At 42.3% G+C, this 15,669-nt stretch overlaps 1 protein-coding gene across 1 annotated transcript in view; it reads right to left on the bottom strand.

Annotated features, from left to right (window-relative positions):
• Window positions 1–15,669, bottom strand: part of LOC126474748 (dynein beta chain, ciliary-like) — a 734,368-nt gene that overhangs the window by 693,829 nt on the left and 24,870 nt on the right. The window contains exon 4 of the mRNA XM_050102225.1: window positions 13,880–14,019. Coding sequence (XP_049958182.1) covers window positions 13,880–14,019 — 140 coding nt within the window. The remainder of the gene's footprint in view (window positions 1–13,879; window positions 14,020–15,669) is intronic.

The raw sequence follows: 15,669 nt of genomic DNA on the forward strand, positions 1-15,669 counted from the left end.
AGATCATCATGACACTTCTTCAATTATAGGCCACATGTCCTGTGGATACACGTTATGTGTCTTTAATGCAGTGGTTTCCATTGCCTTCTGCATCCTCATGCCGTTGATCATTGCTGATTCTTCCGCCTTTAGGGGCAATTTCCCACCCCTAGGACAAGAGAGTGCCTTGAACCTCTATCCGCTCCTCCGCCCTCTTTGACAAGGCTGTTGGCAGAATGAGGCTGGCTTCTTATGCCGGAAGTCATCGGCCGCCAACTTTATATGCCCATTAATTTGACTTACAGGGCTTGTCAAAGTAGTCATGCTTTGTGCCGTTCGCTCAGATGGATAAACTGAAATACCGCTATGACATGTAACTTTCTTTTGCAGGATGTATCACCAACAGAAGTTCAATTGAAATATAAGGAGACATATAAGGAGACTGATTCATCATTTACATGCGATGAGAAATGGACAGCCATATTCAGACGTGCAGTAGTTCTCTTGAAATATATCTACGTGATGCATATCCCAAAGCCAGATCCAAAGATGAAAATATCGAGAAAGATATGTGTGAAATCTTCCACGTCCAGTGTCAATTTAATTAAAATCCTTTTGACCAGTAGCCCGCGTCAGTTTGAACCGAAAACCACAGTAAAATCAGTGTCTCGACAATCTTTGTAGTCCACTACGTCGAATGACATTGTTAGTAATTTAAGGAACATGGCTATTGGATTTGGAAATTAGGAAGAGGGGAGGTCTTTATGGTCCAAATGTAAGTAGCTACGAAAGTTACTTGAAACTGACGCCAGAACGAAAAGTTAAAGTAAGATGGCATATTGCAACTGTGGCAAAATGAATGGGACTCTTTAGGCACCGGAAGAAAGACATACAATTTATGACTAACATCAGGGAAAGAATAAAAATGAGATTTCCTCAGCGGTCGAGTGGAATGATACACTACTTGACTGATCATAGCCCGTTTGATAAGCATGCGTATAAAATCAAAATGCAGATTAATAATAGTTGCGCCTGCGTCAGTGTAGGCACCCCAGAGCATACATTGTGGGACTGTGTGCTCTTCGAGATGCAGCGGGTAATGGTCTTCAGGCATTAAGGGCGCTGGATCCCCGAGCAGCACTGGGGAACGAGTCAATCTGGTGCATCTTGGACGCTACTACAGCCGCCGTATCCAGGAAGGACAAGGAAAACTTCACAAGGGACTCAACCACATGGCAGTAGACTGCCATCCTGGGTAGACGAGATACTCTACAGAAAGAGAGAAGAATCTAAGTTGTGTTGGTGCAAGTGATCACGGAAGCATGAGTTCTAAGACGTTACAGTGCAATGTGTAATCACTTATAATGTGGAAACACAGCTGACGTGCTGTCCTAAGCCCGACGAATTCAGTAGACAATGGCTGCCGACCTGGGCAATATGAGGGCGAATCCAGCAGCGGAATTTATAAAGTACCAGAAACAGATGTTGAATCCATATATTTCTTACTATCCAGAAAACCCGACTGAATGGCCTATGTTTGCTTTCTAGATAATAAGGTGTCATGTGAAGAACAAACAAATATCTTAGCAGTGGTCTTCTTCGGGGCCACAAAATTGGCGTCACAACCGAAATGGAAAGATATATAGGCAAAAATCAGAAACCAGTACCCAATAGTTACGTTACTCTGAATAGAACCCCTGCAAAGACAGTCTAAAAGTCAGCTTTAATAGTAGTTTTTAAATCACAATGGTCAACGACAAAAAGGATTGTATTCAAATTCATAGTGTTCTATTAGAGATGTACAGATTAATGATCTATGAAATAGCTACGACATAGTCTCATCAGGATAAATCGTACATTAAACAAGAACTCATGATGAAAAAATCTGATGACAGCTGACCAATTGTCTAAAAACTCCGGACTCTGTTGATCATTTAAAAAGAATCCAACTTCTTTGGTATTCGGTTTGCTACTGTCGATGAGACATGGGTAGTCTGTTCCATGCAAGAAGCCAAATAGGAAATAAAGCAGTGGGTCGAATCTGACTGGCAGTTGCACGAAAAACGCGAAGCTCATGTTGGCTGTCGAAGCGGTTGTGAGGAGTGTTTTCAGAGATCCTTCTTACCCATTACCTTACAAAATATTAATCACTAGCGAAAACTACTTGGAGGAAATGGTTAAGAAGAATCCTGGATTGCAAAAGAAAAGAAAAATCGTCTTTAATTAGGACAATGCACTTGTCCAGAAAAGTTGCAAAACACAGGGACTTTATGTAAAAACTGTTCGAGCGTCTATCTATTCAACAGATTTGTTAGTCTCTGAGTTGCAACGATTCCTAGATCAAAAGAAATTTGTCCCTGGAAAACTCTTCGAGTCTATATCGCATCCGCAGGTATGTATTTTGTAGACTTAACAAAATACTATATTGTGGTGTTTCTTGATATTTTCAACTGTGTTTGCAGTTTGTGGGCGTTTTTCGATTGGCTCAAATTCAAGAGAAGTGAACCTGCATTTGAATTCAGTCACCCATTTATCAAGTGCTGAATATGATATGACAGACTCCTTACAAACTTTCGCCAAGTTTAGGTGAACTTCCGTTGGCAACAAACTGTTCGAAGCAAAGAAACTTATGCCGAGAAAACAGTTCTTGGGCGTACGGCTGCAACTCCGTGATCAATACTTCGGCAGTAGGCCATGTCGCCATTATCAGTTGCGCAACTGACGATATAAACATAGTGTCGCTTGCTAAACTATTGTGCCCCTTAGAAAAGGAGATAAGGCTGCACATCAGGTAACTTATATGTACGTGGTTGCTCTGCAAATCACACTTAAGTGCCTGCCAGAGAGTTCATCGAAACATATTCACAGTAACTCTCTATTATTCACTCTCGAATCTCGCGTAGAGAAAACAAACACCTGTATCTTTCCGCTCGAGTACTTGATTTCCCTTATTTTATTGTGATGATCGTTTCTCCCTATGTACGCCGACGCCCACAGAATATTTTCACACTCTGAGGGTCAGCAGCTCGTGGTTGTGCGGTAGCGTTCTCGCTTCCCACGCCCAGGTTCCCGGGTTCGATTCCCAGCGGGGTCAGGGATTTTCTCTGCCTCGTGATGACTGGGTGTTGTGTGATGTCCTTAGGTTAGCTAGGTTTAAGTAGTTCTAAGTTCTAGGCGACTGATGACCATAGATGTTAAGTCCCATAGTGCTCAGAGCCATTCGAACACTCTGAGGAGAAAGCTGGTGATCGAAATTTCATGAGAAGATCCTGCTGCAACGTAAAGCGCCTTTGTTTTAATGATTGCCACCCCAATTCGCTTATCATATCCGTGGCACTCTCTCCCCTGTTTCGCGATAATACAAAACGAGCTTCTCTTCTTTGATCTTTTTCGATGTCCTACATCCATCCTGTCTGATACAGACCCCACATCGCACAACGATACTCCAGAAGAGGGCGGACTAGCGTAATATAAGCAGTCTCTTTAGTAAAACACTTGCATCGCAGTCTTTGGTGATCGTTCCAATTTAAGTTATTTGTAATTGTAATCACTGTATTTCGTTGACTTTATAGTCTTTAGACTTGTGTGAGTATGATTTATCGTGTGACGGAAATTTAGCGGTTTCTTTTTAGTGCTCGTAAGGACGACTTCACACATTTCATGATTTAGAGTCAATTTCCAATTTTGCACCATTCAGATGTCTTTTCTAAACCGTTTTGCACTTTGGTTTGATGTTCTGATTACTAAACGATAAACGACGACATAATCTGCAAACGATCTAAGATGGCTCCTCTTATCGCCTCCTAAATCGTTTATGTACGTAGATAAGGATCAGCGGAGAGTCTATAACGCTACCTTGGGGACCACTTGGAATCACTTCTGTTATACTCGATGACTTTCCGCCAGTTATTATCTTGACAGGAAATCATGAATCCAGTCGCTTGACTGTGATGATATTCCATAAGCACGCAATTTGATTACAAGCCGCTAGTGAGGTACGGTGTCATAAGCCTCCTGGAAATCTAGAAATACGAAATTAATTGGAAATCCCTCGTCCATAGCACTTAGTGTGGTGTCACCGCCAGACACCACACTTGCTAGGTGGTAGTCTTTAAATCGGCCGCGGTCCGTTAGTATACGTCGGACCCGCGTGTCGCCACTGTCAGTGATTGCAGACCGAGCGCCGCCACACGGCAGGTCTAGAGACACTTCCTAGCTCTCGCCCCAGTTGTACAGCCGACTTTGCTAGCGATGGTTCACTGACAAATTACGCTCTCATTTGCCGAGACGATAGTTAGCATAGCCTTCAGCTACGTCATTTGCTACGATCTAGCAAAGCGCCATTACCAGTTACTATTGTTGCTGTAAAACATGTACCGTCAAGAGCGATGTTCACCATTTACGGATTAAAGTTAAGTATTCCAGAAGCTACGTACCTGTTTTGCTAGTATAATTACTTTACCTGTTCCAGACCTCACGCCAGCCTGCGTGAGCTTAAACGGGTGCCTTTCGGCTACCTCCTAGTGTCTTGGCTGTCTTGCCAAGTCGCAACACTTAGCACTTCGTGTGAATAAAGATCTAGTTGTGTTTGACAAGAACGATATTTCCTAAATCCATACTGACTGTGTGTGAATAGACCGTTCTCTTCGAGGTAATTCATAATGTTCGAACACAATATATGTTTAATTTGCCTCACTACTTCGAGGATATCTATTAAGTTACTAATGTTAGCAGCTGTTCTTTATTCTAGTTCTGGAATATTGAATTTGTCTTCTTTGGTGAAGGAATTGCGGAAAGCTGTGCTTAATAGCTCTGCTTTATCAGCACTGTCATCGACAGTATTTCGAATCCTATCGCATAGACAAGGCATTGATTGTGTCTTGCCGCTAGCATACTTAACATCCAGAATCTCTCTGAATTTTCTGCCACTTTTCGAGACAAAGTTTCGTTGTGCAAACAGTTGTAAGGATCTTGCGTTGAAGTTCGTGTTAAATTTCGAGCTTCTATAAAAGACCACCAATTTTGTGGGTTTTACCTTCTTTTAAATTTAGCATGCTTTTTCGTTGTTTCTGCCGCAGTGTTCTGCCTTGTTTTGTGTATCATGGGGGATCAGCTCCGTCGATTGTTAATTTATCATAATATTAATACGTGAACACAAAAACTGAAGTACTGGTTTTTAATATTAATTGTACAAGGAGACCAATGATCCTTATACACTACAGAGCCAAAGAAAGTGGTAGACCTGCCTAATATCGTGTAGGGCCTCCACGAGCACGCAGAAGTGCCGCAACACGACGTGGCATGGACTCGACTAATGCCTGAGGTAGTGCTGGAGGGAACTGCCACCATGAATCCTGCAGGGCTGTCCGTAAATCCGTAAGAGTACGAGGGGGTGAGTATCTCTTCTGAACAGCACGTTGCAAGGCATCCCAGATATGCTCAATAACGTTCATGTCTGTGAAGTTCGGTGGCCAGCGGAAGTGTTTCATCTCGGAAGATTGTTCCTGGAGCCGCTCTGTAGCAATTCTCGGCTTGTGGGGTGTCGCATTTTCCTGCTGGAATCGCTCAATCCGTCGGAATGCACAATGGACATGAATGGATGCAGGTGATTAGAGAGGATGCTTACTAACGTGTCACCTGTCAGGCTCGTATCTAGAGATGTCAGGAGTCCCATATCACTCCAGCTGCACACGCTTCACACCATTACAAAGCTGCTGATACGCAGGGCCCAGGGATTCATGATGTTGTCTCCACACCCGTACATGTCCATCCGCTCGATACAATGTGAAAAGAGACTCTTCCGACTAAGCAGTATGTTTCCAGTCATCAACAGTCCAATGTCGGTGCTGACGGGCCCAGGCGAGGCGTAAAGCTTTGTATCGTGCAGTCATCGAGGGTACACGGGTGGGCCTACGGCTTCGAAAGCCCGTATCGATGATGCTCCGTTGAATGGTTCGTACGCTGACACTTGTTGATGGCCCAGCACAGAAATTTGCAGCTATTTGCGGAAGGGTTGCACTTCTGTCACATTGAACGATTTCCTTCAGTCGTCGTCGGTCCCGTTCTTGCCGGATCTTTTTCTGGCTGCAGTTATGTCTGAGATTTGATTTTTTACCGGATACTTGATGTTAACGTTACACTCGTGAAATGATCGTACGGGAAAGTCCCCACTTCATCGCTGCCTCGGAAACGCTGTGTCCCATCGCTCATGCGCCGACTATAACACCACGTTCAAACTCACTAAAACCTTGATAAGCTCCCTTTGTAGCAGCAGTAACCGATCTAACAACTGCGCCAGGTACAGGTCTTATACAGGCATTATTGCCTATATCGGTTTCTTCGGCGTTCAGTGTATAATTCGGAAGGTACTTTACCCCAGATGAACACAATGAAAAAAATAATATGTGCCTGTAGCCGTTAAGAGTGGTAAAATGATGTAGAAGCTTTTACATTCATAACACTGATGTTTTATTCTCTATCACGCATTAAAATCTCCACTATCTGAACATCTTAAATTGAAGAGCTCCCAACTTCTGTCTTGCGAATCGATGAAGTGTTATGGTAGAAATGACACACGGAAGTTATAACTTTTTGTGAAATGGTATTCTAGAGGCTTGCAAGTTGACACGGTTTATTTGCAGTGTAACATGTATACCGGGCAGCTACAATGCGACAACTGCTAAGTTGATAATGTTGTCAGCAGTGAAAATCAATATATAGTAGTAACGAAGTCTGTAGATAACGTTGTATATTGGCATCGTTATTTCACTTACTTTTCTGTTAGAGTAAATGTGTGATAATTTAGTGCGATTACCAGAAAATTTAAAGTAAGTTCCTAATTTTTAATTTCTTTGTTTTCAATAACTGGGATTTCCGACTTCCCTTATTATGCGAAAGCTATACTTGTTTAAGGGTATGCCTAGAAGGAGAGTGCTAAAGGGTCAGAGTGAGAGACGCAGAGCTAGACACACACAATTTTTGCGTAGAGAAAGTGGCAGCAATGCGGACATTCATAATGACAATGCATCCGTTTTATTTAACGATCATAATATTAATGCGTGAGCATCGAAAATTGAAAGAGGCCAATGAAACTTACATAACTCTGAAAGAATTTTGCAGTAGATGGGTACAAAAGAAAAAAATAATGTATGTACATGAGGTAAAAGAAAGTAGACACACACATTTGGAAAGTCTCTGGCATTGCTGCTAGCTTCTATCACACGTAACGATCAGGTGCTACAGCAGAAACGACACACGAAAATAACGTTTCGTGAAGTTGCTATCGAAGGAAGTTCGTATTTAAATGTTGCATATAACTGGTTTTCGGTATCATACGTGTGTAGGACAGCTACATTGCACCAAATGCCACATTGTTGATGTTGTCAACAGTCGAAAACGAAACGTAGCAATGAAGCCGTTGGGGACAACAAACGTTGTTTGTTATCGTCGTTTTTTCACTTACTTTGATCTAAGAGCGGCTACACACCTAACTCCATGCTTGTCAAACACGCTTGAGCAAGCGTTAACGGAACTAGCTCTGTGTTCGAATGCCGCCATCACCACAAAATTTAGAGTGTCCCTAATTTTCTGTATCTTAATTTTGAGTAGCTACTATCTCGTATTATAGGGAAACTATATTTGTTTTAGGTTACACCTCGAAGAAGAACATTCACGAGTCGGACTGAAAGACGGAGAACTAGAGAGAGACAATTTTTGCTTAGAGAAAGCAATAGGAACAATGCAGTTTGCTGATAACGATAATTCTATTGTCGTTCTGAAAGATACATTTAAATGTTCGCTGAACATAATTACAACTAATTTTGAGAAGTGTAATTGTGGTTTGATGAACTTACAGTGCAGATTTTGTAGTGCAAATCATTTCGCGTTTGAGATGACTTTATGCGATACAACGGCATTCACATTGAGTTGTTGTAAGGGTAAAATTAATTTGCCGCCATTAACACAAAATTTATTTTCAACACAGTGTGTCAAATATTCCCTTCAAATTATGGAACAACTGAAGAGAAAGCAAAAAATATTTCAAGAATATACGTAAGTATTATGTAGCATTTGCCACGGATCAGTTCTGCGGCTAAAATTTCAGACACCTTAAGATACATGACATCTGCCATCACACAACATGTCCACTGACGCAATTGGTCGAATTTCGACCACAGGCTACACTAGTTAGGTGTAAATCTCTCAATTGTTGTCGATACTATTTCTTTGAGTTCAGGTCACATATGGTCTACACTCACATTGTTTATTTGGAAAGAGTGGAGACTGTCTCTCAGGACGGCGTCAAGCGAAATTTTATCTACTTTTTACAATAGATATATTTTTCGTTTATTTTTGATGGATTTGGCAGTTACGGTATTCAGTCTTGCTACGACAACCCTGTATCCCTTTTGATGCTTGTTATTAGCTCAGAATTATTTGTTGCTGAGAGCTCGAGTGTGTTTTCACAACCGTTTACTATTCGAGTTATGAACTAACTGCTCGAAATAATTTTCAGAGAGAGCGTTTAGCAGAATTACGGATGATGTTTTATGTGTATCTTCGGATTTAAACATGCATTTTCGCCAACACATCGAGGATAAATTGAAGTCACCATCAACTATAATTCTATGAGTACGTGTTTGAAATTAGATTCGAGTTTTTTTTTAACCTCTCAGCAATTGTATTACCTGAGTTGGGTGATCCGTAAAAGGATCCAATTATTATTTTATCCCGGTTCCAAAAATGACAGGAACTATCTACATCAATTTCGCTTCGAGATAAACTACTTCTAACAGCAACAAACACGCCATCACTAACTGTATTTAGCCTATCCTCTCTGAACACGGTTAGGTCCCCCGCAAAAATTTCGGGTGAATTTATATCTGGCCTTTCAGTACCTAAAACGATTTCAGCATCAGTGCTTTCTATGAGCGCTTTGAGCTCTGATACTTTCCCAACACAGCTACAATTTACAACTGTTATACCGATGGTTCCTACTTCTACATTCTTCTTGCGTTCGACCTGCACTCTTTGAGACTGAAGCCCTTTTTGTGTTTTCCCGAGACCCAGTAACCTAAAAAACGTTGCAATCCACGCCACAGAGCTCCCGCTATCCATATAGCCTCCTCCTGCGTGTAATGGACTCCTGACCTATTTAGAGGAACTTGAAACCCCACCGCACTATGGCGCAGGTCGAGGAATCTGCAGCCTACAAGGTCGCTGGACCGTCTGAGCCTCTGATTCAGACTGTCCACTCAGTTGTGCACCAGAAGTTCGCAATCTGTCCTGTCGACTATGGTGCAAATTATGAGCTCTGCTTTCATCTTGCAGGTAAGACTGGCAGCCTTTACCACTTCAGGTAGCGGCTCGAAACCAGAGAGAATCTCTTCCGATCCAAAGCATTGGTACCGATGTCAGCCACCACCTGCAGTTGGCTGCACCCTCTAGTCCATAGCATCCAGGAGGACTCGTTCCACGTCTGGAATGACTGCACCCAGTACGCATGCATAGTGCACTCTGGCTTTCCTCCTCCCCTCGCCCCCCCCCCCTTTGGCAGCCATGTCCCTAAGAGCCGTATAAGGAACCTAACATTAGAGCTCCTAGCTACCAATAATGCCACATGCTCTGACTGCTCGGATCTTGCAGGCTGAGAGGTTTTCTCTGAAACGACAACTGTATCTGGCGGAGGGACATCATCAGTTGCAGATAGCGCCTGAAAAATGTTTCTCAGACTAACTGGGGAGGCCTTACGTTCAGTTTCCTGGGAAGTCTTTCGCAGCCTGCCACCCTTCGAGGCGACCTCACACTCGACCACGAGTGAGGGGTCAACTACAATGCGAGCAGTAATTGGACTAGCCACCGGAGCAGACCAATCGGCAGACTCGTGGGTCACATTGGACGTCCGTTGAATCCTCACGGCCAGCCCACAACAATGATTCCCGCATACTTCAGCTTAAAGCTGAGTAACAGAAGCCAACACAGCCTGGAGCTGAAAGCAAAGTGCCATCAACCCAGCTCGTATACGCACACAGCAATCTTGTAAGCATTTTCGATACGTTCCATTCTTCTCCGATTATGTGGAGAACTTCTTCATTCCCTATCTTATCAGTACATTTAATTTTAGACACTCTTCTATAACAGCACATCTCAAATGCTTCGATTCTCTTTTTTTCCCACAATCCTTGATTCAGCAACGTACAATGCTGTGCTTCAAACGTACATCCTCAGAAATGTCTTCCTCACATTAACGTTTATGTTTGATACTAGTAGACTTCTTTTGGCCAGGGATACCCTCTTTTCCTGTGATAGTATACTTTGTATATCCTTCTTGTCTCGTATGTTGTGTGTCATTTTTCTTCCAAGGTAGTAGAATTCCTTCACTTCGTCTACGTCTTGGTCACTAGTTTTGTTGTTTAGTTTATCGCTGATCTTATTTCTGCTACAACTTATTATTTTTGTCTTTCTTTTTTCTACACTCTGTACGCATTAGACTGTCAATCCCCTCAACGGATCATGTAACTTTCTTTACTTCCACTGAGGACAGCAATGTCATTAGCAAATCTTTTCACTGACATCCTTTCACCTTGAGTTTTAATCCAACCCTTGAACCTTTCTTATATTTCCGTCATTGCTTCTTCAATGTACAGACAGAACAGAAGGGGTGAAAGACTGCGTCTTTGCCTTGCAGCCTTTCTAAGCCAAGCAGTTCGTTCTTGATATTCAAATCTTATTTTTCCCTCTTGGTTCTTGTGCATATTGCACATCCCTTAAAGCTTATCTCTATTTTCCTCAGAAGTGTAAACCTCTTGCACCATTTCACGTTGTCGAATGCTTTTCTACGTTTACATTCCTACATACGTGTATTTACAGTATTTTTCTTTAGTATAACGTCCATTATCAAGCTCAACATCAGAACTGCCTCTCGGGTCCTTTTACCTTTCCTAAAGCCAAACTGGTCGTTATTTATAGGTCCTCAGTTTTCTTTTCTATTACTCTGAATGTTATTATTGTCAACAACTTGTATGCATGAAATGTTAAATTGGTTGTGTGATAGTTCTCGCGCTTACATGACCTTGCTACTTTCGGGATTGTGTGGATGATATTTTCCCGTTAGTATCATGGTGTGTTTACAGTCTCATATAGTCTACATACCAACTCGAATTGTCGGTTACCACTTCCCCCTATGATACCAGAAATTCCGAATGAATGTTAACTGTTATTTCTGTTTTATTTGGCCGCAGCTCTGATTAATACTGAAGCCCGTTTCTTGCATAACGAGTCACATTTCTTCTTCTATCACGTCATCAGACAATCGTTCCCATTGTAGATGTCTTCAGCGTTCTTTTTCCACCTATTCGCTCTCTCCTCTGCGTTCAACAGTGGTATTCCCACTGCAATGTTGACGCCCTTGTTTTAAATTTAAGCGATGGTTGTTTTGGATTTTCTATATGCTGAATCAGTCTTTCCAACGATCCTTTCTCTTTCGATTTCTTTACATTTTTCCCGTAGCCATTTTTCCTTTATTTCCCTGCACTTCCTATTTATTTCGTTCCTAAGTGATTGACATTGCCGTATTCCTTCCTTTCCCTGAAGATTTTTGTTTTTTTATCTTTCGTCGATCAACGGAAGTATTTCATCGGTTGCTCAGGATTTCTTTGCAGTTGCCTTCCTCGTACCTATATCGGCCTGTTCAACATTTGTGATAGCTGTTCCTCTTCAACGGAACTGCCCTCTGTGGTATTCATTATCGATGTATCTACCGTCTTAAAGTAAATGGATCTCATTCCTCATTACTTCAATACCCCATATTTTACCACATGGATACTTCTAGACGATTCTCTTAAACTTCAGTCTACTCTCCGAAATTACTATCTTGTGATCTGAGTCTATATCTGCTCTTCAGTATGCCTTACAATCTAATGTCCTGAAATCTCTGTCTGATTATTACGTAGTTCAGCTGGTGTCTTACCGTTTACCCGAGTCTTTTCCAAGTATACCTTCTGCTTTTACTGTTTTTGAACAGTGAGTTCACTTGCTGAAATTTATTGCAGGCCTTAAGTAACTTTTCTTCTCTCTCATTTATAATACCAAGCCCATTTGCCATATATTGCTTCTACGAGGGATGACCAGAAAGTAATGCACCGCATTTTTTCTTCAACAATTCTTTATTGAGCATAATGAGAATTATACACACGAAAGAATGGTGTTTCATCTACACATCGAATTTTTCCACGTAGTCTCCATCCCATTCTATGGCCTTCCTCCAGCGCGAAACAAGGGCATTTATGCCCTGTCGGTACCAATCCTTGTTCTGGTGGCGGAGCCAGTGCTTCACTGTGTGAACTTCCATTCCTGATTGACAGATTCAGCGCCAACTGTCTCTTCGTAATGCGTCTGTCCTCTCGAATGACAACATCAGCTAGCTGCAATGCGTCTGATGTGATAGCCGTGGATGGCCTTCCCGACCGCTGCAAATCGTGGAGCTCCACCAAACCGCCTTCTGATGACCTCAGCCTCCGTGTCCACCGACTAACTGTACTTCTGTCGACAGCAAATGCCCCATAGACTTTGCACAAGCGTTTGTGAATATTCCAGCAGTTTCTTTCTCTGCTTGTAACGGCATGTTGCTTGTAACGTACATCATCTACAGACGCCATTTTGAAACGGTCCTGCAGCTTCGCTATCTGTCGGAAGTGACGGAAACTTGACGCACTCACTCAGGAGGCTTCAAATAATTCGTACGTAACGTTTCGCATTCGTAGCACTGTTTTCGGCTGAGAAAAAAAAAATCGGTGTATTACTTTCTGGGCAATCCTCGTACTGCAATCGCATTCTAATCCCTTATGATTGTTAGATCATCATCACCCTTTACGTACTGAATTACTTGTTCAGCATCCTCATATACTTTCTCCATCTCTTCATCTTCTACTAGTGACTTCGGCACGTATGCTCGTACTTGGACTATTGTTGTCCATATCGTTTTGCTGTCGATTTTGAACTATTCACAGTAGCTTGATTTCTGTCCTACCTTTCCATTCATAAGGAATACTATTCCTGTTCCTGATATTAACCCTTTATTCGTCTAACTAGAAATCCTTATCTTCTTTCCATTAGATTTCACTGGCCCTCTCTATATCGAGACGGAACCACTGCACTTTTCTTTTCATATTTTCTAGTTTCCATACACATTCAAACTTCTAACGTGCCGCGCTCCAACTGCCGCTCGTTACCCATTTGTTGGTCATCTCCCCCTTGACAGTCTTCTCTCGGAGATCCAAATATGAAACTAATACGGAATTTTTTTGCCAGTAGAGAGATCACCATGAGACTTTTTCAATTACAAACCACATCTAGTGTGAATATACATTATGCGTCTTTAATGCATTGGTTTGCTTTGTCTACTGCATCCTCATTCTGTTGATCACTGCTGATTCTTCCGCCTTTTACGGGTAGTTTCCCACCCTAAGGGTGGGAGTGAGCCCAGACCTTTGACAAGGCCGGTGCCAAAACGAAGAAGACTCCTTATAACAAAAGTCTTCGGCCACCATTGCTTATGGTTTTTATTCATGATTTTAACCAGTGGCTGAAATGGAATCAGGGAGTCATAACGTTTTGACCACTAGTCAAAGGCGCCACAACTAGATCTTTTCTACTAGCTCATTCCGCAAATGAATTGATATTTGACTTACATTATTGCGCAACACGTACCAATAGAATAAATACAAAATTCCATAGATATAAACGCTAACTCTGTGCCATCCCGATAAGTTTCTCAGCGGAAACAGCCCTGAAAAAAATTCGTAAGAAAAATTAATTTTGTTTTCCCGTTTCCAGGGGCGAGCACCGATCACACAGAGGAACATTCCACCAAAATGCGGCAGGACAAACTGACAGCACTTACCTGCGGAAGGCGTGGGGTGGTGGCCGGCGCCAAAGGCTTGTGACGAGTCCTCGCTGAGCACGTCGTTGATCTGCGTCGCCCACTTTATGATGACGCCCTCAATGGCGCTCTTCAGGTACAGGTCCACCACGTCGCCGCCGCTGTAGACAAAGGAGTTTTTGGTATTTCCTGGACCACGGACGCTTGTTATTTTGTATCTGCTCTTATATATGTATGTGCTCTCTCTCTCTCTCTCTCTCTCTCTCTCTATATATATATATATATATATATATATATATATATATATATATATATATATATATATATATATATATGTGTGTGTGTGTGTGTGGGGTTCGTCAGGCGCATTTTCTCTGGTGTTTCGGCAGATATTTGCAATTTCGTTTTTGCATCGTGCAGCTCGTGTCAGCCCAAACAATTACTGCTCGTCACGTCTTTCATGCGACGCCCAGTCGACGGGAAGCGTCGGTTCGTTTCAAGTCATAAACAAAATGAAATGATAATTAAATCAAGACCCTACGCTGCCGACAGGCGTTGATATACATCAACGGGAACAGTTGAAAATGTGTGCCCCGACCGGGACTCGAACCTGGGATCTCCTTATTACATGGCAGACGCTATCTTCTTTTTCTTTTTTTTTTGCATTTTGTTCGTTGTTGATCATTGTGTTTGGTCGTTGCGGACGTCACATGACATCCGTTCAAGTTCTTTTGTTGATCCTTCCGTTCAGTTTTTTATTACAGAGGCCAACCAGCTTTCTCACCGAACACGCTGAGCTACCATGCCGGCAGACGTAAGCAGCGACGGACCCATCTGAGCCACCAAGAGGACAGAGGATAGTGCGGCTGCAGGGACTTATCCCTTGCACGCTCCCCGTGAGACACACATTCCCAACTTGAAGTCCACACAATACATTCGTAGATCCCCGGCTCATTTCACTCGTTATTCACGGCAGACAACCTTACCGAGCCCCATAAGAGTTCGGTAATACATGTGCATCCGTACAGAAGAAGAAGTTCAATGGCCTGTTAGCCTTAACTATATGAAAATGGTATTTGTTCTCTCGGACATGTCCGAAAGAACAGATACCATCTTCATATACAAACATAATGATTTTTAAAACCATATATTACGTACTCCTTCGGTAGAGACGTCTCAAATTAATCTAGTGCGACATTTGATTGATGGATAGAGGGACAGTAAAACGCAAGGAGTGACGAGTACTGCAGCAGCGACAGCACCGCGCTGGCCCGCGCTGACTGCCGCCGTCACACAGAAGCGTGCTGCTCAGTCGCTGCTGGAGTACTCGTTATGTCCCACGTTTTTCTGTTTATGTTAATACAAATCGATAAATCGAATACTGCACTAGACTAATCTGGTAGCGCTCTATCGAATGGCCACGTAAAATTACGAATTAAATATCATTTCGTTTGAAACGGGAGACAAACCGACGCATTCTGTCGACTATGGGCTTCGTATGAAAGACTCACGTCAAGCAGAATTTGTTTGGGCTGACAACAGGGAATTAGTTCTTAGTAGTGTAATGCTGACGTTCTTACAGATGTGGATAATTGTAATTGTTGTTTAAATAAATGTGTGTTATTTACGGTATTGCAACTGAGTTTGAGTCCACAGTCCATCTTTCTGAGCGTAGGTAGCTCGGTTATTTGTTGTTTACAAATCTGACAGCTCACTCAAAATGAGGTTTCAGATTTTTAATTGCGTAAAAACACGTTAATTGATCATAATTGAACCACCGTACCTTTACTGATAAAATGCCATTGTTTGCT

Source organism: Schistocerca serialis, chromosome 4 (assembly GCF_023864345.2).
Source record: "Schistocerca serialis cubense isolate TAMUIC-IGC-003099 chromosome 4, iqSchSeri2.2, whole genome shotgun sequence".
NCBI lineage: Eukaryota > Metazoa > Arthropoda > Insecta > Orthoptera > Acrididae > Schistocerca > Schistocerca serialis.